Source organism: Hyperolius riggenbachi, chromosome 1 (assembly GCF_040937935.1).
Source record: "Hyperolius riggenbachi isolate aHypRig1 chromosome 1, aHypRig1.pri, whole genome shotgun sequence".
NCBI classification, from domain to species: domain Eukaryota; kingdom Metazoa; phylum Chordata; class Amphibia; order Anura; family Hyperoliidae; genus Hyperolius; species Hyperolius riggenbachi.
The window spans coordinates 271922888-271949927 of record NC_090646.1 but is presented as its reverse complement, the minus strand read 5'-3'; the positions used below and the strand labels follow the sequence as shown (position 1 = coordinate 271949927).

The 27040-nt window shown below is 41.0% G+C and overlaps 1 protein-coding gene across 1 annotated transcript in view; it reads right to left on the bottom strand.

The window, feature by feature from the left end:
* Window positions 1-27040, bottom strand: part of DNAH6 (dynein axonemal heavy chain 6) — a 443662-nt gene that overhangs the window by 299459 nt on the left and 117163 nt on the right. The window contains exons 25-35 of the mRNA XM_068233571.1: window positions 24391-24586; window positions 24083-24247; window positions 22556-22669; window positions 20032-20157; window positions 17723-17878; window positions 15715-15876; window positions 11277-11414; window positions 9753-9920; window positions 6467-6615; window positions 5000-5107; window positions 2674-3229 (exon numbers count right to left, since the gene is read on the bottom strand). Of these exons, the coding sequence (XP_068089672.1) occupies window positions 2674-3229; window positions 5000-5107; window positions 6467-6615; window positions 9753-9920; window positions 11277-11414; window positions 15715-15876; window positions 17723-17878; window positions 20032-20157; window positions 22556-22669; window positions 24083-24247; window positions 24391-24586 (2038 nt within the window). The remainder of the gene's footprint in view (window positions 1-2673; window positions 3230-4999; window positions 5108-6466; window positions 6616-9752; window positions 9921-11276; window positions 11415-15714; window positions 15877-17722; window positions 17879-20031; window positions 20158-22555; window positions 22670-24082; window positions 24248-24390; window positions 24587-27040) is intronic.

Genomic DNA, 27040 nt, shown 5'->3' with positions numbered 1-27040 from the left:
TCAGTAAGACTGCATATGTTACAATAACTTACAGGGAATCTGAGGTGAGAGACATATGGAAGCTGCCATATTGAAAAAATAAACACAATCTTTAACAGTTTTAGCCATAAACCCTGAACAAGCATACAGATCCGATATTTCACTGAAGTTTGACTAGATTTGCCACATGCTTGTTTCAGGTGTGTGATTCAAACACTACTGATGCATGAAAGATCAGCAGAACAGCCAGGCAAAGTGTATTATGTAAAAGGAAATCAATATGGCATCCTTCATATCCCTCTCACTTCAGGTGTATTTTAGGGCCCTTTTCCACTAGCAAACGCTAGCGTTCGCGCTGAACGCTAGTGATTGCGATTCAGCAAAAGTGCTAAATTTCCTGGCGATTACCCGACGTTTGCGATTGCGATTTTGCTATGCTATGCACTGCATAGCAAAATTGCGGCAATAATCGTTCCGCCGCGCGTTCGCGTCAGTGTCAAAAACGAATCGCGGTAGTGGAAATAACCTACAGCGATTCCTATGTTATTTAGCAAACCCTAGCGATTGTAAAATCGCTAGCGGTTTGCGATTCTGCGATTCAGCTAGCGCAAACGCGCTAGTGGAAAAGGGCCCTCAATGTATTTTAAGAAAAAGCTGCATTCTTGTTTCAGGTGTGTGACTGAGACACTACTGCAGCCAAAGAGATCAGGAGGTCTGCCAGGTAACTGGTATTGTTTAAAAGGAATTAATTAAAGAGGAATTCCAGCCTAAACAAACATACTGTCATTAAGTTACATTAGTTATGTTAATTAAAATAGATAGGTAATATAATCTCTTACCCACACTGTTTTAAAAGAACAGGCAAATGTTTGATTTCATGATGGCAGCCATCTTTTTGGTTAAAAGGAGGTGACAGGGAGCATGAGACACAGTTCCAACTGTCCGGAGGTTCACTTTAAAGAGACTCCGTAACAAAAATTGCATCCTGTTTTTTATCATCCTACATGTTCCAAAAGCTATTCTAATGTGTTCTGGCTAACTGCAGCACTTTCTACTATGACAGTCTCTGTAATAAATCAATGTATCTTTCCCCTGTCAGACTTGTCGGCCTGTGTCTGGAAGGCTGCCAAGTTCTTCAGTGTTGTGGTTCTGCTATGAACTCATCCTTTCTGGCCCCTCTATGCACACTGCCTGTGTGTTATTTAGATAAGAGAGAAGAGAGAAGCTGCTCTAATCAGCTGGATAAATCGTCCTCTGAGCTGGCTGGGCTTTCACATACTGAGGAATTACAAACAAGGGCAAAGCTGTTTGCAAGAAGAAAAGAGCAGCCTGAAACTTCAGTGCATGGGGGAAAGAAACACACAAATGATCTCTTGAGATTTAAAAGGAATGCTGTATACAGCCTGCTTATGTATGGATGTATTTTCTATGTGTGGACATACTGTACATCAACCTACTTCCTGTATTGGTGGCCATTTTGTTTGTTTACAAACAAACTTTTTAAAACTGTTTTTAACCACTTTTAATGCGGCGAGGAGCGGCGAAATTGTGACAGAGGGTAATAGGAGATGTCCCCTAACGCACTGGCATGTTTACTTTTGAGCGATTTTAACAATACAGATTCTCTTTAAGGCAACCTCTATATGCTTCTCACCTCGGGCAACTTTTAAAAACAAAGCCCTGATTCATTCGCCCCCACTCACAATTTCTAACCTAATGTACAGAATGTTCTTTAGCAGAAACCTGAAGTCTGGACGTCAAGAAAAGGGTGTTGGAATCTAAGGTTGGGTGGGGTAGGGATATAGTATACGTGTGTGGTGAAGTTAATAATTAATCACTTACCCAGGGTGCAATGAACTGCTGATTGCTTAGTCAATATTGTAATGAACTGTGTGACCACAACTTCTAAACGTTTTAAAAATAATTAATTGGGTGTTTTTTTTTGTTTATTTAACAGTGGAACTAGATCATGGCTTGGGTTAAGGGTATATTTTCTATTTAGGGATTAGATTGTGAACGCTACTGAGGGACAGTCCGTGAAGTGACAGTGAAGTGCTGCTATATAAATACTAAATAATAATTTGCCTGGTATTCATCATTTAAGTGTGACTTCTCCTACATTCTTTTAAGCCTTAATTAAATTAGGGAATATTTATCCGCTTGGCTTTTATAGTTTCCGGGCTTATTCACAGTGGGACGCTGCGCTGTAATGAGATGCGATTTAAAGTAACAATGCAGCATTACAACACAACGCCAAAAAAAGGTGGTAACGCACATTAGTGCCACGTTACGACCGCATACAGTAGGTACAGTAAAGCATACAGGCAATGAAAAGTATGCTTTCCTGTACCTGGCAACATGTGCGGTTAGAGGTAACACACTGCAGCAGTGCATTACCATAACACTACATAATATTGTAATTTTCTATTATTGGAGCAGCGATGAAGAAGTACTTATTGAGTACGGATAGGATGATCTGAAGCGTCAGATTATACGGTACCCGTCAAACTGAGCAGCCGCAGTATGGCCGCCGCCACTAGGAAGTCATTTGCATATGTGCACAGCTAAAGCGCCTTGTGGATGCAATAAGTGCATAGTTTGACAGAAGGTTGTGTCTTGCGACCTAAAGGTGGCATGTTCTGGGTGACTTTAATGGAAGATTAAGCAGTTTTAAACACGCTATTTTTGACTTACCTCAAAGACCATGTGAATGTACGGTGTAAATTTTATTCTTTCACTGTTGGCCAAACAAAGCATCTTGTTGTCATCCAGAACAGTATTCATATTTTCAATCCACAAAGCATCAACTGGGCCATCACAGATTATCCATTTGTGGTCCTTTGATGTGTCATTTACAGCTGATCGAACACTGAGTGCCATTAGCCCATCCTTCCACTCCAAGGTTAAGTTATTCACTTCTCCATATAGCTCACCCATTGTAATTGACTTAGGATTTAGCACATATGTTTTAACAGGTTGATAGAAATAATGTGTTTCACCAGCCTTAAATAAGGCTGACAGAGCATCTGCCAATATTTGATAAACTGTAGTTTTCCCTCCTCCTGTTGGACCAACCAGCATGACACCATGCCTTACAATCATGGTTTCAAAGAATTGGATGACTTTGTGTACCATGTTGGATACAGGCTGCAAACCCCGAGCAAGCATGACTTCTATGATGGTGGACTGTAGAGTACCATAGTCATGTTCAGGAATTACAACTCCTGGGAAGAGGTCAGATATGATACCACTGAGAAGAAAAAAAAATAATTAGTCTTCATATGAAAATATATGAACAGTAATGTTAACATTGATAAAGAGTATTATAATTCATTTCAGTTACAAAAGAACTTTAACATGCTTTTGTAAACCTTCAACCTTTGGAGTCTAAGAATACATAGTGAATTATTGACAAACATGGTTGTGTTTCCTACTAATTCAATTCAATTGCTGTAATATAACAAATATATGCAATTGGAAAGTCCAACAAAAAATGACAGTGATAACCAAAAAAATATCTAAAATTACACAGCAGTCCCTCCCCGCCTTGTGTAATATAGTTTAAATAGAGCCAAGGTAGACCTCCAGGCTCCAAATGATTGTAGCTTGTACAATGGCTGGTGTCAAAAGATCATGGGTGGGTCCATATCTGATGTGATCTCAAATATCCAAATTTGGGCCAAAAAATAGTGGTGGGAGTTTAATTGGGGGTTTACATTTTTTTTATCACATAGGAGTTCATGACAATGACCGGCACCACATCATAGCTGTTTGGTTCTAGATTTCCAAACCCAAATCTGTGATGTTATACTGAACACAAAGCAGCCACCCTAAATTTCGACAGCTACAGCAGCACAATAATACGTGTTGACAGAGTTAATTTTATCAAATGCAGAATTCGGTTGAAGGTTTGAAGTCTTACTCGTTAATTTCTTCCATGCAATAAGACACAAAACAACACTTAATACTGCATACAGTTTACTGACTCCACTTGCCTTTTGTGTCCACCTATCTTTTCATTAGATTATAAATTGATATCAGCAGGGACAGCTTTCTTTTATTGTACCTTGGTATTGTTGTACACTGTCCCATGTATTTATACACTTTATACAATGGCCTCAATTCACTAAGATCATGCTGGAGATAATAAGGCAAGAGAAAACTTACCTCCACACAGTAAGAGGGTTATCTTATCTCTTCATTCCTTACGTTACCTCTTCTATAGTTAATTTACCTCCTCTGTAGTTAATTTACCTCCTCTGTAGTTATTTTCACACGTAGTTAATGAACAGCCTGTCTTTAACTCTGGAGTTATTTTAAGGATTAAAGAGTTAACTTAAAGACAGAAGACTTAACTTTAGGTCTGCCTGAGGTAAAATGTTTCCTGAATACTACATGCCTTATCACCATGGTAACAAGTCTAGAAGAGTTAATAAAGACAGGAGATAAGCTTAGTGAATTGAGGCCAATGGCCTCAATTCACTAAGATCATGCTGGAGATAATAAGGCAAGAGATAACTTACCTCCACACAGTGAGAGAGTTATTTTATCTCTTCATTCCTTAAGTTACCTCTTCTGTAGTTAATTTTCCTCCTCTGTAGTTAATTTTCCTCCTCTGTAGTTAATTTACCTCCTCTGTAGTTAATTTAGCTCCTCTGTAGTTATTTTCAACGCAGTTAATAAACAGCCTGTCTTTAACTCTGGAGTTATTTTAAGGATTGAAGAGTTAACTTAAAGACAGAAGAGTTAACTTTAGGTTTGCCTGAGGTAAAATGTTTCCAGAATACCACATGCCTTATCACCATGGTGATAACTCTAGAAGAGTTAATAAAGACAGGAGATAAGCTTTGTGAATTGAGGCCAAAGTGTGCTATGCATCTATGTATTATCCATATTGCCCTCCTCTGTCCATTCAGCTTGTTTGTACAATATTTTTACAGCTCCATTGAAGATGTTCCGCTATCTAAAGTAATCAACATGCACAAGGAGGATATCACTTACAGTAAGGTTTAGGACTTACCTAAAGAGTTCAGCATCATCTGTCAAGAATTTTGGCAGATTTGAGTCCCGTAAAGCTCGAATTAGGACAACATCTTCATTTAAATGTGGATTTTCTCTTTTTAGTGAGCTTTAAAGAGTTAAATGAAATGAATGTAAACTTAAACATATGACAAATGTGCATATTTTTATCTTTTTATTCATATGTATTTACTGACTGTTAATGGATCCCCGACCCAAAGCAAAGCTACCTAAGGTAAGAACAGAGGTATGCTCATGCTCGATCCACATACCTCTGTGCGTTGTCCATTCCTCTTCTAGTTGGCCGATGTCCCGATTCCCGTAACCAGAGAATTTTTCTTTTGGCTAAAGTCACATTTTCAGACAGGAAGAGGCAGGCTTGCTGTGATATTCCCTTTTATCACCTTCCCATTTCCTGCTTTTGAAGGGAGTGTTTTGGGCGGGAAGAAGGAGTGAATGAGAGGGTGATAAGGGGTAGAAAGCCTGCCTCTTCTTGTCTGAGAATGTTACTTTAGTCAAATATTTTAAGGAGGGATTACAGAGACCAGGGGGAACAGGAAGCGCAATAGACAAAATATAGAGGTAGGTGGATCCAGCATGAACATGACTCTGCGCTTACCTAAGGTAGCTTTGCCTCAGGCCAGGTGTATGTTAAGGTAATGATTGAGAGAATTACTTGCACCACTAGCAAAGATTCAGTGAGATGATTTATCAGGTCAGGTGAAAAGAAAATTAGAAAAAGGGAGTAACAATAGCAATAAAAACAAGAATGCTGACAAATTGCCATGGGCAACTGGTTTACTTTTGCTGCCATTTTCTTTGCATTAGTTAATACAGTATGTGTCAATTTCTCAAGTTCTGCATACAGCAGGCAATGACTAGGTAGGGCGCTTTGTGTGTCATTAAGTGGAACCCTTTAAACAATGAATGGTATGTCAAATTGATTTGCATCCATCATTTCAGTCCCAATAGCAATTTAGGGAGTTGACAATGCTCAACATAATTTCATTGTTTCCACTGTTTACTTGATACTTCATGGCCCAACCCTTTCACAGCAGAACAGCTATTTCCCAGGACCTTCCAACTGATTTGCAGTTATGAATTTGTAAAGTTATTCCTTCAGTATGACTACATATACTAAAGATCTGTATCAACAGTATTGTTCCATAAGTGTCATTCATAAGTGACAAGGAGGACCTATCGCTTGTATTCTAGTTCATGAACAAACACTAAAAGTTTGCCTTTACTAAGCAAGATTTAGTATGTATTTGCCTGGTAGTTTATTTTTAATTGTGGTCACATATTGTTTTTCTAAGACATAAGCAACATTTGCCATTATACCAGAACCTTAGAATGTTTAACTGTTAGCAGACTCTGTCTGTCTTTCTGCATAGCAATATGGAAACCTCAACAACCTATTTCCTTGGCCATCATTACTGATTATAGTAAAGCTGCATCCCGTTCTTACCCAGCCATGACCAAGACAGACTTTACAGCTCTCATGCCAAAATCATAGTGATCCTGTTGTGATAACTGCTCACTGCACAGTTTATACATTTGGGTCATTTTCCGGGCTAAGACTTTACTGGATTCAAAGCCTTCAGAATAAAGGATCACCTGCAACAAACAGATATAATTACTTTATGTTCAAATCATCCTACAACGTAATTTGTAAATAATAGGTGAAATATGAAAACATTTCTTAACTATACTAAATGAGTTGCACTACAAAAGGCCAGAGTCAACCTAAACAAATTTGTATTATTAGTTACTGTTCAATAGAAAACATTAAAGCAGGGCAGTTTTTAAACAAAGGCATTCCAGGTTATTGCCTGGAGTGCCATCGGTCCTGGCAGGCACCACTGCCCAAGATTAATCATGCCTCTGACTGAAGCCCCACATCCCCAGGGGTTTATGATCACCAGCTTATGATTCATGTGTGCAGCAGCCGGAAATTTGGTGTCCTGAAAAGCAGCCGCATCGCCAGTCCCTGGAGAGCAGTGATCACACAGTCCAGATAGTGTAAGTTTCAGGCAGCCTCCACTGTGTCATTTTGTGCCACCTCTGCTCCCCTGTGCATCCCTCTGTCCCCCTATGCCTCCCTATGTCTCCTTCTGTCCCCCTTTGTGCCTCCCTCCATCCCCCTTTTTCTGCCTCCCTGTGCCTCTTTTAGGACCCAAATTGTGCCTCCTTCTGTCTCACTATGGCTCCTTCTGTCCCTTTGTGCCTCTTTCTGTCTACTTGTGCGTCCTTCAGTCCCCCTGTGCCACCTCTGTCCCCCCCTGTGCATCCCTCTGTGCCTCCTTCTGTTCCCATGTGCCTTCTTCTGTCCCGTTGTGCCACCTCTGCCCCTTGTGGAACCTTCTGACCCCCTGGGCCTCCTTCTGCCCCCTTGCACCACCTTCTGCCCCCCTGTGCCACCTCTGCCCCGTGCATTCTTCTGTCCCACTGTGCCTCCCTCTGCCCCTCTGTGCCTTCTTCGGTCCCCCTTGCTGCCTCCTCCTGTCTCCCTGTGCCTTCTTCTGCCCCCCTTTGTGCCTCCTTCAGTCCCCCGTGCAACAGAAGCTGTGCTCTCACCTCACCACCAGAGTCTAGCGATGTGCCTGTGCAACCGTCCTGTCTGTCTCATGCTCCCTCTAGTGTCACATGTCCACATGTCAGGTGTAATCATGCTACATGTGTTAGGAGATGCCGGGCACTAGGCTGAGCGGTGAGAGGACAGGCAGATGCACAGCACTGGACTCCAGCGGAGAGGTGTATACTCTGCATTTACTCACTGGGCTGGAAGAGAGCCGGAGAGGGGTGTGCCTCAGGAAAGCATCAGGATTGGCAGTTGTTTGTATCTTGGGGACCACTTGTAATATGCAACTACCTTATGCACATGACTTTTGTCTATTGTCTAATGTACACGTCTGTGGATTTTTGTTCTTGGGTGAGGGGGTGGGGTGACACAGGAGTTCTTGCCTGGTGTTAAAAAAAGGCTAGAAACCACCCTGTATTAAAGAACCACCTGAAATGAGTGGGATATGGAGGCTTCCATATTTATTTCCCTTTAAACAATGCGAGTGGCCTGGTGTTCTGCTCTGCTGTGATCTTTCATGCATCAGTAGTGTTTGAATTACACACCAGAAACAAACATGCAGCTACTGATTTCATGTTGAATCTACCAGCTTACTCGATCGAGCAGGATGCAAGATATTGGTCGATTGCACAGGAATCGGCTACTGTTCACATATCATTCGAGCGATTTTTGCATTCAGAGCATGGAGACACAACATTGCTCAGATCGATTAGTGAAGGTGAATCGAATAGGAATCGCTTGTAGTGTGTGGGTCACTAATCGATCAACTTTTGATCAACTATACTGAAGTCGATTCCCAAATAAAGTTGATTGCTTTGTTGATTGAATCAGAATCACAAGATATATGGCTACCTTAAGTAAATGTGAAAGCCTCCACGTCCCTCTCATTTAAGGTGTCCTTTATGCCTGGTACACACTATGAGATTTTCTGGCAGATTCACTGTCAGATCAATTATTTCCAACATGTCCTGTTTTCCAATCGATTTCCAATCATTTTCTGGTAGATTACCACATTTTTTCTGTTCACTACCATCGGAAATCGATCAGAAATCAGATCGACCATGTTGAAAATAATCGATCTGACAGTAAATCTGCCAGAAAATCTCATAGTGTGTACCTAGCATTAAGGAAGCTATTGTGGATGCCATTTTCTTCTTTTATCTCAGTTCAGCAGTCAAAGTCACAGCAAGCTGGCTAAAAACTGGCCAGAGGAGACAATGCCACGGATTATCAGGAGTACAGTGCGTGTCATCAGTGAATATAGCAGGGGTAGTGCAGTGATAATTGCAGATTGGGAATCACCCAGGGCCGGATTTAGGCCAAGGCAACCTAGGCCATGGCCTAGGGAACCACAGGAGCAAGGACACCAAAGCAGCAGGCTAAACTTGTGCAGCATTTGCAAGCTTGCAAATTCTGCAATGCAGGGAGATCAAGCTAGCGCGTGACCACGGTACTCTGCTGCTAGCCGCCTGTGCAGCAGCCACCTTGCTCTCTGTACACATTTGCATTGTGGCCTTAGGCTATGGACTTGGGCAGCATTGAAGTCGGAAAAGTAAGAGGAAGCTTTTGCACTGGAGACGAGCAGAAATATGAGTGATACTAATGGCTGCGGTGTGAAGGAGAGCTGGCTACCTATAATGAAAGGGGGCGGAGGAGGGATTAAGGGAGTCATCTGGCTGCCTATACTGGAGCGAAAGTGGGGAGGGATCATCTGGTTACCTATTCTGGGGGGAGGGGGGTCATCAGACTACCTATACTAGAGGGAAGGAAGGGGAGGAGGGGTAATTTGGCTACCTATACTGGAAGGAAGGGGGGAGGGGTCATCTCGCTACCAATACTGAAGGGGGGCCTCTGGTGACAGAGGCCTTGGACAGTAAAAAAAATTTCACAGGTGATTCCGGCCCTGGAATCACTTGTGACATGCACACAACTTCCATGGTGACTCAGAACATCAGCATAAACAATACTATTTCACTATACTGTAATTCCAGTCAATCTGCAAAATGCCAAAGAAGAAGTAACTTCAAAATATTACTGCTATAAATACAAGTACAATATAAGTATGCTATAAAAACAATATAAGTACAAAAGTCTCTAAGTTTCAGTAAAGTCACTTCCTTTTATAGTTATTATAATAATAATGTGGTGATGAAGCTTTTTCTTGCATACATACTTCTGCAATCAAGGCATAATTTGGAACCATCATGGAAAAGGGCCTAAACAGAGCTTTAAGGTTGTCAGGCAACTCAGTCCTTCCAGCATAGCCTGGATTCATAGTGATAAATGCTGCACATGTCATGATCAGCTTAATCTCACGACCCTCAAACATGAATCTGGCCATCTAGGAAAGAAAGTACAGGATATTAGGACACATCTTGTAAATACGCATAAAAAGGTATGCAGGAAGCTGGACAAGTGTAACATCAGTATTGGCATATGTTTTGCCTAATCCTTATGATACAGCGCTAATAAATTCCTCCACAAGAGACCAACATCAGGTTTAACTAGTATAAATAAGAGCACAATAAGGGTTCTCATAAAAAATTTGGCATTGACAAAATTCTTTCCAAAGTAATGAAATCTTCAGCATCAGAAGCTACTTTTAACAGAATTCTGTACTGATGCGGGGCTATAATATGAGCACTAGAGGTGGCAGCTACTACATACATTGAGGGATGGGAAGCAGTGGTGCATGGTGTTTAGCTACTTGAGATAGTAGACGAAGATAGTGGAAGCAGTGCATGGAGGTTGTAAACAAACTCCTAACAACAACGGTTTAAGTGAACCAGGGGGTCAACTATGAAGTAGCTGAAGCCCAGATATTGGCAGAGGCAGTAGCACGGAAAAGTGCTAGGGTGGCTGGGGTTCAGCAGCTATGTAACCCACATTGGCCTCAATTCACTAAGCTTATCTCCTGTCTTTAATAACTCTTCTAGAGTTATCACCATGGTGATAAGCCATGTAGTATTCTGGAAACATTTTACCTCAGGCAAACCTAAAGTTAACTCTTCTGTCTTTAAGTTAACTCTTCAATCCTTAAAATAACTCCAGAGTTAAAGACAGGCTGTTTATTAACTGCGTGTGAAAATAACTACAGAGGAGGTAAATTAACTACAGAGGAGGTAAATTAACTACAGAAGAGGTAACTTAAGGAATTAAGAGATAAAATAACTCTCTCACTGTGTGGAGGTAAGTTATCTCTTGCCTTATTATCTCCAGCATGATCTTAGTGAATTGAGGCCATTGTCTAACAGTTAATGTTGAGTATAGGTGGGGGAGTTTATATTAAGCGTATGTAGGGGATAGTTTAGTATTAGTGTAAGTAGGGGAGGATTAATGTGATAGATAAGCTAGGTATGGCAATTTTCTGGGGATAAGTATGCCTTCCACAGAAAATATCAGCAGTCATCTTACGAGTACCAACCACATAAAAATGAATTATCTGAATTATCTGTCCCTACTTAGTCTGATTTCTTGGGGGACTTTTAATTAGGGTATCATCAGTGCCATAGCTAAGGAGTTTTGGGCCCAAATGAAAGTTTTATGCTGGGCTCCCCAAGCATTCTTTACATAACAATCAGTGACGTAACTAAGGAGCTTGGGGCCCCAGTGCAAGTTTTACATGGGGCCCCCGAGAACTTTATTTATATAAAGAGAGAGACTCACAAGTTCTAATATATTAATGTCATGACATTACCTTTGAAGCTTTGGCATTTCTTATTGTGATGAGCTGCTGAGCTATTACAGAAAGGACTTCAATATCGATTCGATTGAATTCATCAAAGCAACACCAAGCTCCAGACTGGGCCAAACCACTGAAGAAACGACCCATCATCTATAGAAAAAAAATCAAATACAATGTGTAACATTCTGTCAAATACAGTGTATGTATTCTTTCACCTAAATGTTTACCATTCAAAGCTATGTAAAATGAGGACTAGTTTCATGCCTTTTATTCATAAACCAAATTCCTAATGACCAGCTTGAGCCAAAACTGAACAGGGCAGATTTTAACAGTAATCATGCTGATAAGCATATACAGACAGTATATGGAAGCAAAGTGGTGGACTAAAATCTGATTCATGGAGCAAATATGTTTATCACACTGCACAACTGACTTTCTCCTCTCTGGATTCAGCAGGTGGGTGTGAACATGTGGCACCCAATGTAGGAAGAGCAATAAAAGCTAAACTATATTTCCAAACAAACATACATTACAGTATAAACCATGTATCCTGCGGGTGAATAGGTGGACATTTAATTCACAGGAAAGATGCATTTTTGTCAATCCACCTCTATATGTGGTAATTGTACTTGCACTTTAAAATGGGAAGCACAACTGTAAAATATAGTTAGCATACGGTGCAGTACAGACCTTTCTTTGTTTTTGGCAAAGGAAGTGTTAGGATTGCATTAAATAAACATACACATTTGTATAAGCACTAAATGAAGTCTCAGACAATGGCCTCTATTCATAAAGCATTCCCGCATGCGGTAATGCTCAAAACAGCTGACTTTACCGATCATTTAGCAAAGTGTCCATTCATAAAAGCTGTTTCTGCATGAAAACCTGCAATTCCTGAGCAGGGCGGGAAATTACCGCCTTATGCGGAGATTATCACAACACATGTCACTACATGTCCATTCATAAAGATTAGAGCAAGCGGAATTCTGTTGGAGAACATCGCTGTTTAGATAACACGATAAGCCAGCGGTAATAGCCAAGATAACAGCTGATTGAATGAGAAAGACCTCCCAGGCAGCTGCAGTGAGAGCAGAGCAGACAAGGCATTCCGGAATACCAAGGCTGTGTTTTTTAACCCCTTGGGTACCTGTTTTCAGATCTATGTCACATCAGAAAGCCTGCATGTGTAACCTTTATTTGAAGTTCTTCTAAGCTGTGGCAATTAAATAGATTGTTTAGAAAGACTATGGCCCAGTGCACACCAAAACCGCTAGCAGATCCGCAATACGCTAGCGGTTTTGGGAGCTGATTTCAGAGCGATTCTAGGTATGTTTAGAGAGGTTTTCTAAACATACCTAGCGGTTTTGGGTGCGTTTTTGTGTAGCAGATTACACATATTGTTACAGTAAAAGCTGTTACTGAACAGCTACTGTAACAAAAATGCCTGGCAAACCGCTCTGAAGTAGCGTTTTTCAGAGCGGTTTGCGTTTTTCCTATACTTTACATTGAGGACGAAACGCTTCCGAAATCCGCAAACGCGCAGCAGGAGGCACGTTTGCGGCTTGGCAAAAGCCGCAAACCGCCGGTGTGCACCATCCCATTGCAATACATTAGACAAGCGTTTTTATAGACGGATGCGGCCGGCGGATCGCTCCAAAAACCGCTCGGTGTGCACTGGGCCTAATAGACAGATTCAGCTCAGATTCAGGAGGAGAGGCAGTTTTAAAAAGAATGCACATGTAAAGGGATGCTGGGGCTGCCTCCTTTATAGTTACTCTGTCTCTGCAGGAGAAAATGTATCAACTCAGCCAGCACCGCCAGTTTAGTGCGGGAATTCCCCAACCTTACATCGCAAGTGCAAACTTTTTTATGAATTAAAGTTGAAGAGAAATCGAGAGCCCAATATGGTGTAGTATGTCAAAATTGATTGGATAAATGAAACAGTGAGATGGTAATACCCACAAACACGGGTTACCACCTAGGTAACCACTCATTAGGCAGGTGAGGAGATTAGACCTGTCCTCACTCAGGATTAAGAAGTCGCTCTCTGTAGATAGGAAGAAAGGGGGTAGATCACCCCTCCACCTGGGGTGGACTCAAATATATTGGTAGGTGAACAGAGGTGCCAGAAGGATAAAAGTACATAACATTTAAAAAAAAATTGCTGGGAGGAAGTGGTGGACTCGCCTCCGTTAAAGCAGACACCAAGGACTGTAAATATATAGATATACACATTTATTGAAAATACCCCAAAGATGCAACGCGTTTCGCGGGCACAGCCTACTTCTTCAGGCAATAAGCAGGGGATAAACAACAGCAATTCAGTTATAGCAAGCAGAGCACCTCTGAAGAAGTGGGCTGTGCCCGCGAAACGCGTTGCATCTTTGGGGTATTTTCAATAAATGTGTATATCTATATATTTACAGTCCTTGGTGTCTGCTTTAGCGGAGGCGAGTCCACCACTTCCTCCCAGCAATTTTTTTAAAAATTGTATGTACTTTTATCCTTCTGGTGCCTCTGTTCACCTACCAATATATTTTTTATGAATTAGCACACAAAACTCTAAAATACCGATGCATTGTTTTCCCTCCAAGACTTTTTTTCCCCTGCAAATGTTTTATGAATAGAGCCCAATGTTGATAAACTGTAGTAAAAACAGCAACTGGATATGAGATGGTCAAATTGTTTCCCAGCAAGTATCATCTTTTAGGCATAAAAACATGACCACAAATTAAAGTAAAGCTTTTTGGCTGTGAGGTAAAAAATGTTTTGCAATGTTGTATGTTTTATGCAACAGGGTTTTCAGCAAATTTCTTCAACATGCAGTATATGTGCTGAGGCTAGTTACACTTTTATATAATCAGCAAGTGCCCAAATATTTGTTAATAAGATATCTGTCCATCATGTTATTTTGTTGTTTTTAAAAAGACTAACCAATCAAATAATTTATTCTGAGGTAGGGACCCACCACTCTCTCTCCATTGTCTGCTCAGCTAGTGATAGGCTTCTCCTAAAACCTGCAGCAGGCAGCAAGTTCTTCACAACAGAACCTGAACTCAGTGTTTTGTCTTAAAGGAATACAATCGAACTTTAACACATTTCTGTCAGTAGCATACATCAAAATTGCATTAACAGCTAGTGCAAACACAGCATATCTTTTTGCTGTGCAATGTTTCTTTTTCTTTTAATTTGCCTCTTAAACGGACCCCCTGACAAGCTGACGGCGTCAGCTAATGGGGCAGCTCATTATGACAGAGGGGATTCCTTTTTACAGTGCAGTAGTGTATTATACCATTGTCACGTTTCCCCATGCTATTTATTACTATTACTATGTTTCCCCGACACTATTTAGCATGCCAGGCATCTGTCACGTAGCCTGCTATGAGGAGCGAGAGACAAACGCTCTCGCTCCTATTCTGCCCAGCCAATCCCCGCAGAAGGAGACTTCCGTGTGTCGGGCTCGGGCTGCCGCCGCATTAGTTGTTTTGTCATCGCTACGCAACGGCAACCATATGAGCTGGAGGAGGGCGCATCATTGCTCCTTCCCTTCGGCTCCTGCTTCCGATGCGTAGCGATGACAAAACAACTAATGCGGCGGCAGCCCGAGCCCGACACACGGAAGTCTCCTTCTGCGGGGATTGGCTGGGCAGAATAGGAGCGAGAGCGTTTGTCTCTCGCTCCTCATAGCAGGCTACGTGACAGATGCCTGGCATGCTAAATAGTGTCTGGGAAACATAGTAATAGTAATAAATAGCATGGGGAAACGTGACAATGGTATAATACACTACTGCACTGTAAAAAGGAATCCCCTCTGTCATAATGAGCTGCCCCATTAGCCGACGCCGTCAGCTTGTCAGGGGGTCCGTTTAAAAGGCAAATTAAAAGAAAAAGAAACATTGCACAGCAAAAAGATATGCTGTGTTTGCACTAGCTGTTAATGCAATTTTGATGTATGCTACTGACAGAAATGTGTTAAAGTTCAATAGTATTCCTTTAAAGAGAAACTGTAACCAAGGATTGAACTTCATCCCAATAAATAGCGTATACCCCTTTTCCCATGAGAAATCTTTACATTTTCTTGAATAGACCATCATGGACGTCTTTAGGGCTGATCTTGTGGTGATACTCCTCCCATAGTGTGATTTCAGCGCCTATGTCCTAACATCACACTGTGGGAGCCTTGTTGCCAAGCAACCAGTATCTACCTCTGTGCATATGTATATCTATAAAAAAAACAACCTTTTAGCCTAACACATTGTTAGTGTGGTCATAGATAATGACAGTTGGTGCTGTCTGTTTTTTTCCATGTCTAGCAGTAAAAATGATTACATGCAGGCTGATTGTGGATCTCTCTCCTATTTTGTAACTTCTCACTTTGCAATGTATTGATTTATTGTTTTCCCCTTTCTTTAATGCTAAAGTTGAATCAGTTTCACAACATGTTGCACACCTTGTAATCAAGTCCATCAGAACAGTTGAACACCACACACTGTATGGCAAGAGCTTTAGCAAGGTCTTTAGTGGTCTCTGTTTTGCCAGTGCCTGCAGGTCCAGCGGGAGCTCCACCAAGATCCAGCTGAAGAGCACCCATAAGACACAGGTAGCATCGATCCTGGAGTAAGCAAAATTAAAAGTTCACTTTAATAATCACACGCCACACTGTCTAAAACACTATAAACTTTTAAACCACACAATCAAACATTAAAGGGAACCTAAACTGAGAAGGATATGGATTTTTCCTTTTAAAATAATACCACTATAATACCACTACCAGTTGCCTGACTCTCCTGCTGATCCTGTGTCTCTAATACTTTTAGCCACAGCCCTGCAACAAGCATGCAGATCAGGTGCTCTGACTGAAGTCAGACTGGATTAGCTGCATGCTTGTTTCAGGTAAGTGATTCAGCCACTACTACAGCCAGAGAGATCAGCAGGACTGACATGCAACTGGTATTGTTTAAAAGGAAACATCCATATCCCTCTCAGTTAAGGTTCCCTTTAACAACTATAATTTTAAAGTAAAATACTGAAACTCATCTCGTTCAACTACTTGTATTCTGTATATTTAAAGGAACACTATCATTTAAAACAACTTTTTTTTAATACTCTATATTAGATTACACATTACCACTAGTGCTAGAGGCACTTTATTTACTCACCCAGTTCTCTCTCACTGCTTAAAAATCATCCTTCATACCTCACTGTGTCACAGCATGTAGGAGACATGAGGAGGAGGCTGATCTGAGGAGGTAACAGGTAACTAAATGAGCTGTAATATTGCTGAAATATAACTAGCAGGGAGATGTGTATACACTATTCCTTAATGACTGACTGGCTTGCTTGTGATGTACATTCCAGGCAGCACTTACTTCATAGGCTGCTATGAGACGGATAGACAAAGTTTAAAAAGGCATTATCAGGATCTTTATCAATCAGAGAACAGAAGACAAGGAACACACATTGCTGGAATCTAAAGGCGCATATACATGCCGGACTTTTTCAAACTACAGGTCATCAGACCTCCGCGGTGCGGTCGTTCTGATGACAGTTCCACGTGAGTACAGGCTGTCATTAGATTGATAAGACTGATTTTGACTGATCTGCTCATCAGACTGAGCGTATCAGTCAAAAGCAGTCTGACGACAGCATGTACTCACGTGGGACTGTCGTCAGAACGACCGTCCCGCGGGCGTAGTTTGAAAAAGTCCAGTGTGTGTACGCACCTTTAACCCCTTACCACCATGTGAATAAGATTCTTTCAGCAAGGTGATTATTAAACTGTACACTGAGGAGTTTTTAGCAACCTCCATGCAGGAACATGGTCTAGCCCTTTAAGAGCCCAACACTTTTGTATCTAAAACTGACAGAAAATTTTACAGCAGAGGGCAGAGCTGTATGAGGAAGGAAATTGCTTCTAATACTTGTGGTAATGTGTGCCCTAACATACAGCAATTAAAAAAATGCTTTAATCCATAGTATTCCTTTAAGCAATTTGTATCAGCTCCAGATATTTGAGAAAACATGAGCCAAAGGAAGATGAAAGCCACTATGTAGCTCTGACCTCTTCTTTCTTGTTACTCTAAGGCAGGGGTCTCAAACTCAATTTACCTGGGGGCCGCAGGAGGCAAAGTCAGGATGAGGCTGGGCCGCATAAGGAATTTCACAATGGCGGCGCATCGCCGCCTCTGCCCGCCCCTCTCACTCTTACTTCACAGAGAGGGGCGGGGAGAGTCGGCGATCCGTGCGGCGATTGACGTCAGGAGGGGCAGAGGTGAAGCTTTATCCTTCCCTACTTCCTCATACTTTAGACTTGTGTCATCTGTGGGTTCATTTTCCTTTTGTTGTTACAGACAATAAAGCGTTTGTCATTTTTTGAAATATATACTGCATGTTAACTATCAGTGTTTACCAGTGCACCTCCAATTAAAAATAGTAAATAGTCAAGAAAGCATTCTTACAGTTAGCGGCGTGATCACCAGTCGTGGACAGGCACCTAAATACTCATAAGCATAGGTATACTGAGACAGAGCCATCCGAGCCACACAATTGTCAAGATCAAGATCCCAATAATAGCGCAGCTGTCTCTGCCACTCAAAGCTGTCAATGCTGTTGACCTAAATGATAGAATAAATCACATGTATAACTGGAAACATAAAAATATTTTACTCAAAATGAAATATTAAGGCCCCGTTTACTCTTAATCAGTTGGTGTGCGTTAGTGTGTGTTAGTGCGCGTTGGTACGTGGTTTTTCCATAGCAGTGCATTGGATAGAAGATTTCAGTTAAAACGCGTTAAGTGTGAAAGGTGCCATAGGAAAACATGGGCATTACTTTGTAAATCAGTTTTCTTTCCGTTTTAACTGAGAGCAACTGATTAAGTGTAAAAGGGCCCTTAGTGTTTATCATCAAATTAAAACCTCCCTGGCGTTCAATTTTCCCAGGATTTCTGTGCAAAAAGTGATAAAATTTATTTTTAAAACTTTTTTTTCCCTGTAACTTGCCGAAATATGTCAAGCAAGGGTCTAGTATACAGTGCAGGAGAGTATTGGTGTGTATGCACGTTTATACTGTTCACTGCATGTTTTTATGGACGGATATATCTGTCCATACCGCTAGGGAGGTAGAACAAGAAGTAAGCATGTTTCCTGTCAGCCTGTGTTTAGCTAATGTATTTTACTGACTAAATTATAATTAAAAAATAACATACTTATGATGTGCTACTGTATGTACTGTATATTCACGTATTCACGTTGACTATTATATTTTCTTTTTGATAGATCTATCATACAAGCCCAGTGACTTTTACTTTATTTGTCTTACAGCCAAAAAATCACCAGAACAATACTCTGTCTTGTTGGTGACAACAGAATGTACAAAAAAGTAAAATGTTAGAAAGTGATATACATAATTATATTCAAACCAAGTTGACTTAAAAGAGGAACTACAAGCAAGATGTCAAAAAAGACATTTATACATTTAGTATACTGTATGTGCTATGTACATAAATTAAGGTGCCTTTGCACGTTTGGTAGCTCTTGCATTTCTCCACAGAAGTTGCTTAGAAATAAAGATGGCTACACTTATATTAGTGATTCTACTCCTTTTGTTGCTACTCATTGGTCATGCAAAAACTGATACTGAACCTCAGCACTGTCAGCATGGTATTTGTAGATAACATTCCAATATAGGAATCAAGAGAAGTGTAAGTGTGCAAACACAAATGTGGGTAACACTTTGCAGATGTTCTGGGGGAGGAACTCCCTAAGCCATACAGCTGCTACGCAGTCATCCCAATTATTCCATGATGAAGAGTAATCACAGCCAAATGCACTTGAGGAAGGGATCTTTCCAGAATTGTTTGCCTCTTCCTCTGGCACTGATTGTTCTCCATCATAGAAGTGTAGTACTGTATTTAGCAAGCAATAAGTGCAGGAAGCAGTATAAACCCATCCCAAAATCCTTGTCGTTAGGAGTGCAGTCAAACTAGACTGAAGATGTCATCAAGATCTTCAAAACTATTTTAACCACTTAATGAAATTGATACAGTATATCTACGCCCCTGCAGTCTTTATCTTGGCTCCAGGGGAGTAGATATATGTAGCTTGCCGCGATCCTGCTCCAGCGTGAGTTCTCATCGCCGCCCGTTAGTAAGGAGATCAGTGAATGGGAATTCAGTTCCCATTCATTGATCCAAATCCCTGTGATCAACGAAACCGGCATCGATGAGATGCCGTGTTCATCCACAAAACCAGAAAGTGAAAGCATACACGCATTATTTCCTGTAACGCATGTATGCAGTACAATCAGAATAAAGTCACTTAAAACATACACAATCCGAATAAGACATCTAGTGGCCAAATAGTAAAAGTACACCTACATACACAACCCATTAAGCGATATTACATAAAATACCCATTAATTAACCCCTTACCTCCCCTCCCATAGTTACCAAATAAAACACCAAAGGGGGGTGGGACCCCTCAGCAGTAAAAAGGTTAAGCAGGTGTCTAAAAGATATATCTTCTTTAAATTCTAAAATGAACCAAATCAAGATAGACTAATGTGCATGAGAGATTTTCTAAGAGACTGAAGTTCCTCTTTAAGTCCGAAAAATAGTTGCATTTCTTAACTACCGGGGCTCAGGCTGACATGTGCTGAACAAGCAGGTCAAGTTCAAATATCTTAATATGCCAAAGGTAACACTTTCAAGAAATGACATATGATTAGATTCAGTCTTATTTGATCCCATTTTCTAATTCATCATTACCTGGTCTTTCACAAGGTCACTGACAATGTCCCTTGCATGTACATCAATTGTGATAAGAGCAGTAATGATATTTCTGTGTAAAGCTGGAAGCTGGCCTCGAACAAGCCCTGCTAGAGCATTTAATCTCTGTAAGTGAATAGAAGAATAAAACATCTTTGTATAAAAAGGCAGAACTCCATTAATAAGCATTGCAGGCATTTTGGCTAACATAAAACACTTTCAATATAAACAGGAAACATCAAATCAGCAAGGTGGTTCAAATAAACCTGAAGTGAAAATAATCTTATAAAATGATTAATTGTATGTGTTTTACTATGGGTAAATTAACCACAGAACAGTGTCTCAGTTTTTTATGTTTTAAGCAACATTGCATGGCTAACACTGTACAAACGTGTTGCTAGTCTGCAGGCTAGCGACATGTTCTGTTTCTATGTTGGGAGCAGTAGGGTTGACGATGGAGCGGTGCGGGAGTGCCGTCATGCAGTGGGAAGGGTAAGTGGGAAGAACGACCGCCAGGCTGATCACAGGCCTAGGCGTCATTGGCCACTGTAAATTCTAAATTCTCAACAGATGCAGTACATTTTGGCTGCCTCAGCTCAGTTTTGTTTAGTGTGTATATGAGGCTTAAGGGATTCATTTTATGACTTCTTTCTGAACAGCAGCATGACAATTCTAATGCAAAAAAATAGAAGCAATGATCCTTTGAACTTTCCAAGACTAAAATCTTATCAGAAGCCTTATATCACTGATTTGGCTTCAATTTACTTTTCAGGAAAGGACTGAATTCAACAAGCTGTTCAACAAGCTCATTTACATAGATAACAACTCCTGTACTGGAAAACAAAAATACTATTATATGTACCTATATTTTATCTCATCATGTCACGCGTCACTTCAGATATGCTTTAAGTTTATGTTCTCTTTCTATTTGTATTTGGTCCTCATAGCAATCCATTTTCCTTACACAATGCATACATTTTCTCTGTGCCTTCCTCTAACAGCCTACGTAACGTATTGCAGATTAAATTAAAGTTGGGTGTAGAAGACACCAGCTCTAAAAAAAATATTTCATCTCCATCTAGTTATATAAAGTTACCAAGACTCCTGACTCCTTGGTGTATTATTTCAGTGCTTATCAGCACTAGCCCTACTACATACAGCCACTACATACCAGGAACACCCCACAAGCCATCTAGCTGTCACAATTTAGCCCTTCTTAACCACCCTGGCGTTCTGATTAAATCGCCAGGGTGGCTGCGGGAGGGTTTTTTAGCCCACTAGAGGGAGCTCCGGAGGCGATCTTCCGATCGCCTCCGGCGGCAAGAAATAACACGGAAGGCCGCAATGAGCGGCCCTCCGTGTTTCGCTTCCCTCGTCGCCATGGCGACGAGCGGAGTGACGTCATGGACGTCAGCCGACGTCCTGACGTCAGCCGCCTCCGATCCAGCCCTTAGCGCTGGCCGGAACTGTTTGTTCCGGCTACGCTGGGCTCGGGCGGCTGGGGGGACCCTCTTTCGCCGCTGCACGCGGCGGATCGCCGCGCTGCAGCGGCGATCAGGCAGCACACGCGGCTGGCAAAGTGCCGGCTGCGTGTGCTGCTTTTTATTTGGTGGAAATCGGCCCAGCAGGGCCTGAGCGGCAGCCTCTGGCGGTGTTGGACGAGCTGACACCCAATAAAATTCCCACCCATAAAACCACCCATAAAACCACTGTAACCAACTGAATGCTAAACCTGCGACCTGCGCAGGTTTAGCATTCAGTTGGTTACAATGGTTTTATGGGTGGGAATTTTATTGGGTGTCTTTTGGGGTTATTTGTACGCAGATATTAACAATAAAATTTTGCTATTATTTTTCAGTATACCTGAGGCTCCCTTATGTTTTGCACAAATTGATTATTCTCATATAGGGTGAGACGAGGTTGTTGTACAGGTGATATCCCGTAGTTTTGTCTTTGTTTGAATTCTTAGCATAGCCTTTATTCTTTATAAAGACATTCCCTGAAAAAAATGTATACAAAGATGCTGGCTAGCCTCCCTGCTCACTGCACACTTTTTTGTGGCAGTTGGACAGACCAACTGCCATTCACTAAGTGCTTTTGAAAATAAACAAAACCCAGAGAACCCCCATGAGGAGATGGGCTAGTGTAAAATCTGTTGGAATGTCAGATTTCTACTACTTACTGTAAGTGACAGCAACATAGGAGAAAAGTAATGTATGGCTCATTTTACTCTGGAAGAAACATACTTCTTATTTGCATATGTTTACATGTATTTTAAATTTTAAGATTTTCGCAACAGAGGTCCTTTAAAGTTGCTTGAACATTTCCCTGCTTTCCACACATCACCAACTGAGTGCTGACTTGCTGCCTAATACACTTCTCTCTTTGACAGGCCCCATTGTAATGATAAATTCAGTTATTCAATTCACCTGTCAATGGTTTAAATGTACTGGCTGTTCAGAATAGTGTATAGGAAATGTATCACATCTACATGCTTACATATTTATCTACATTGTACACCAACCTCAAAATTAACTCTTTCAAACTCTGCCATTGCATTCAGGTTTTCTTCACTATCACCTTCAAGACAGTGGGTGAGATCCCGGCACCACATGAGCTGAGAGATTGTCAGTACCACCTATAAAATAAGCAACCATTTTTTGTGGTGTTACATTGGTACCATGCTACAAGAGGAAATATAAAGATACCAGGTCCAGTGTGTTACTTTGTCTCTGTCAGTAGGATTCATAAATGGAAGAGATGCATTGCAGACCATTTATTTTGAAATGCGTTTTTAAAGGGTGATAGATCTGTGTATGTTAATTGGTTCAGAGAAGTATAAACCTGTAGGAAAGGGTTAACCGTATCTATTTTTGGCAGAGTATTTTCAAGCAAGAATTTGAGAATTATTTGTTTAGCTGTCAAAAAGATAAAAAACAAGGAAATGTAAAGCACTGGACCTGGAGAAAAGACCAAGGATTTTTTCTTCAAATAGGTGGAGCTATGTGCCAGTACCCAACTGAATCAAGGCTTTGTGAGCCTTATACAGTCTAATTGATTATACTGCATCACTTTCAGGTCTTAATATTCAATTAGGAATAATAATCTCAGAAGAGAATAATATCAGAAAAGATAAATCAACTTTGGAAAATGTATCATTCTTAAAAGGGTTGCTTTATCTATTCAGTCCACAGGTAACATTCTCCATTTATTTAAAGATTTAATAATATCCATAAGACTTGGCGGGGAATTAACCTAGTAGTTTTCTGAAGTCAAAAGGGATACATATATCAAAAATATTAAATAGGATGTTTGATCAGGGGAATAGCATCCTCTGTCATCAACTTCTGCATGGATTCTCTTATCAAAAATTTAGAATTATTTATGTTAATTTTATAACTGGAGAAAGTTGCAAACAGACTGCTGATTTGAAGGATTTCATTCAAAACCAAGAAGGGATTTTAATTATTCAAAAGATATCTGCATAGAGTAGAATGTGGTTATTAGTTCACTATAAACTGATGCATTCAAAAGGCTAACAAATAAACTTGTGTGCAAAACAAAACCACTAGCAACATATGCATAATCAATAACATTTACACTAGCAATGTACTATATACTAATGCTGTTACTAGGAGATAACAGTGTGCAATACGAATATATACATCACCAAGGTTGTGCTAAATTAACAAAAATCGTAGGCGCCATTCCACTTTTTCAACATCGGCAACACCTGTGTTCTATTAGACCAACCCGCTGTACTCGAGTACCGTAAGTGTTGCTACACTAATAAACATTCCAAATGGTAATGTTTGTTAGTAACATGCGTTACCATAGCAACACTCATGCTACTCTAGTACCGTAGGTCATGCTAATAGCATAACTAGCAGTAGGCGCTGCCAGTAGTAAAGGTAATATTGCTGTGTGCTGTCTATGCACCGAAATATCACTGCACTTTTGTCCTTCAATCCCATATTACTAATCACATTTTTACCACTACTTAATGGAATGAATGACTTTCATGTGAAGGCAGTTACATGTGGTTGATTACCTGAGAAGGGTGTCCAGCAGTTACCCACTCCACTCTGCTTTTAGTTTGGTAATCAGCAATAGCAGCTTTACTGAGACGTCTTAGGGAGCTGAACATGGCCTCCTCAACCTTGCCTAACCAATCTTCAACATTCCCTCTGGCCTTCAGACCTTTACCAAGACTTACCTAAGGAGAATTATGGCATTGTTTACAATTAGTAGAGATATATAATGGTAGGAATTTTTAAAGAACAAAAAGTCATGGCAAAACATAAAGTATAAAATTATACTTTTGAAGACCATTTGGAAAATGGCATGGTATGGTCTTACCCTTTCTCCTTCAGGTGACAGCATTGCTAGTATATCATTGGTAAAGACTTTCTCCTGATCACCATCTGATCCTGCAGTGGCAAACTCAAGTTTGGAAATAGCATCAAAACATTTCCTCAGATGAGGCTGAACAGCTTGCGGATTGCGCGTTTGAGCCAATATTTCCAATAGTTCATCATTGGACAAGAAGTAAAACCTATAAAGAAAATGTAATATTATCACTAGGGAGAAAAGATTTTCTGAGTCTGAGACTTATTCAAGTGTGAAGTCAGACAAAGTATGATGAAGTAAAGTAGTTGAAGTGAGGACACACTTTCCCGGCACCTTACTTTAGAATTGATAAATCAAACCCAGTGTATAATAATGCCAGCTAATATTTTTAAATAAATCATCTGCTGACTATTGTGCCATTTATCCATCACTGAAAGTGAAAACATTGCAGTAAATACTACAATGTTTGTTTTAGATACAATACCGATATTCTTCCCAATATTATTCCCAACAAATGGTGTGGCTTTTATTGAAAGTTTTAACTATAAGCTAAATAATAACAATGGAACCTTTTATACAAAATATAATAAGAATACAGGCTTAAACAGAAGTAACAGAAGTAACCTTGGGCTGCGAGGGAGGCATATAGTGGTGGAATTATTTGAGTTGGGTAAAAGAAAGTTCTGCATTTTAACACAGGCTTCACAGGTGCAGAGTGAGATACAGAATATTGATAGGAGTGATGATTTTTACACACTGCGCTCCATCAGAATATGGGCGGTTGCAGAGGCTGCCAGGTGGAGCCTAATTGCAGATGGTGCATAAAATTGAGCAGTGGGAATCTGCAACAGAATGTACACGCAGTCACCTATGTTATGGAGAGGTAGGAGTTTGGCATTGCATTCTTTCAGGCTTGTCACCATTTTTTTGTCTGCATTCTTGATGACTTATATGTGTTCTAGGATGAAAAAGGGCATCCCAATATGAAGCACTTGGGACTTAAGAGGAAGGTAGCAGCATTATAAGTGGTTGGGAATAGAGGGGGGGGGGAGGTCAATTGGGGTTACCGTTTTCCTAGCTTTCATTATTATTTCAAGCTTGTTAGAGGCCGAGATGTTACAGATGGAGGGACAAGCAATTACTGTCAATTCACCCAGTCACTACAACCCCCCCCCCCCCTTATGTGTGTTAGCAGGTGGCGGTCTCATTAGTCAGTGAGTAGCACCATGAGATAGCTGTTGCCAGTGGGAATCCCCTTTTTTTGGGCTGACTGAAAATTATTTTATTATGGGGCTGCTGTGGCGTTTTCAATTCAAGTTTCAGCACTCAAGTCATTTTTCAAAGAGACATGGTAAGCGGAAGGTTGTAAAGTTGGAGGTCATTATGACCAAGTAAAAGAAGGCTTTTAACCATTCCTCAGTCATTCTGCGAGATACTCTCAGATCATAACTGTAGAGCACCCTCTCGCTAATGACTATGGAGAAGTCTTCATACTACTTAAAAGGGTTAGGTATTTGTGACTAAAATTGTTTGTGTAATTGCTTCAGGGATCATTAAGCAAGTTATCCCTGATCAGATACATTGGCCTCTTTGTTTGCCAAGCAACATGTAATGTTAAAGAGAGGGGAGGAGCGACAAAAAGCATCTCTCTGAGGTCAAATGCAACAGCAATCAACCAAATCAAACCAGCACTGCCTACTGCAGAAGATGTAACAGTAGTGAGCAAGTAACTCCCATGCAAACATTAGCTTGTCATCTGAAATGATCATGAAGAATAATTTCCGGGAATAGAGGTTTAATCTATGTTTGTAGCTTTAAGGTGGCCATACACTGGCCCGATTCGCGGCCGTTTGGACAGCAGGGATCGAATCTGCTGCCAATCGTTCGCGCTAAACGCACCCGTCGATCGCGCCGTGCGGGAAATTACCCTCGATCGCCCGCGGGTAGGGAGCGCGTCGCTAGCGGCGGCCGATCCGATCAGGTATACATTACCTGACGCTGGCTCCCGGGCGTCTTCTCCGCATCTTCTCCACATCTTCTCCGTGCTGCACCCGCTCCATCCCGGCGCTTCCTGTCACTGCAGTGGCCAGGAAGTTCAAATAGAGGGCGCTCTATTTGAACTTCCTGGTCACGGAGTGACACAGGAAGCGCCGGGATGGAGCGGGTGCAGCGTGGAGAAGATGCGGAGAAGATGCCCGGGAGCCAGCGTCAGGTAATGTATGCGCGGGGGGGGGGGGGGACAGGCGGCAGCGGCGGCTCCACAGATTGTGATCGGTTTCAGGCTGAAATCGATTCACAATCTGTTTGCAGTAAAGGCAGCCATACGATCCCTCTCTGATCAGATTCGATCAGATAGGGATCTGTCAGCTGGTCGATCTAATAGCAAATCGACCAGTGTATGGCTACCTTTAGTCTAACCTCTTCCATTTGACTTGTCTGCCACTTGTGCTCCAATGAGAATAACAAGATCCAACCAATATAGTTTTCCAGGTGAAAACATCAACCAAAGCTAACACACACAACTAAACCATATTTTCTAAACCAAATAATTAATATCTATGCTATGGCATATTAATGTGTTCATCTCCTTTGCCAGCAGCTAAGATTTAAATTAATGAAACACATAGGAATAGATTCGGGGAATGAGCATTTACATCAG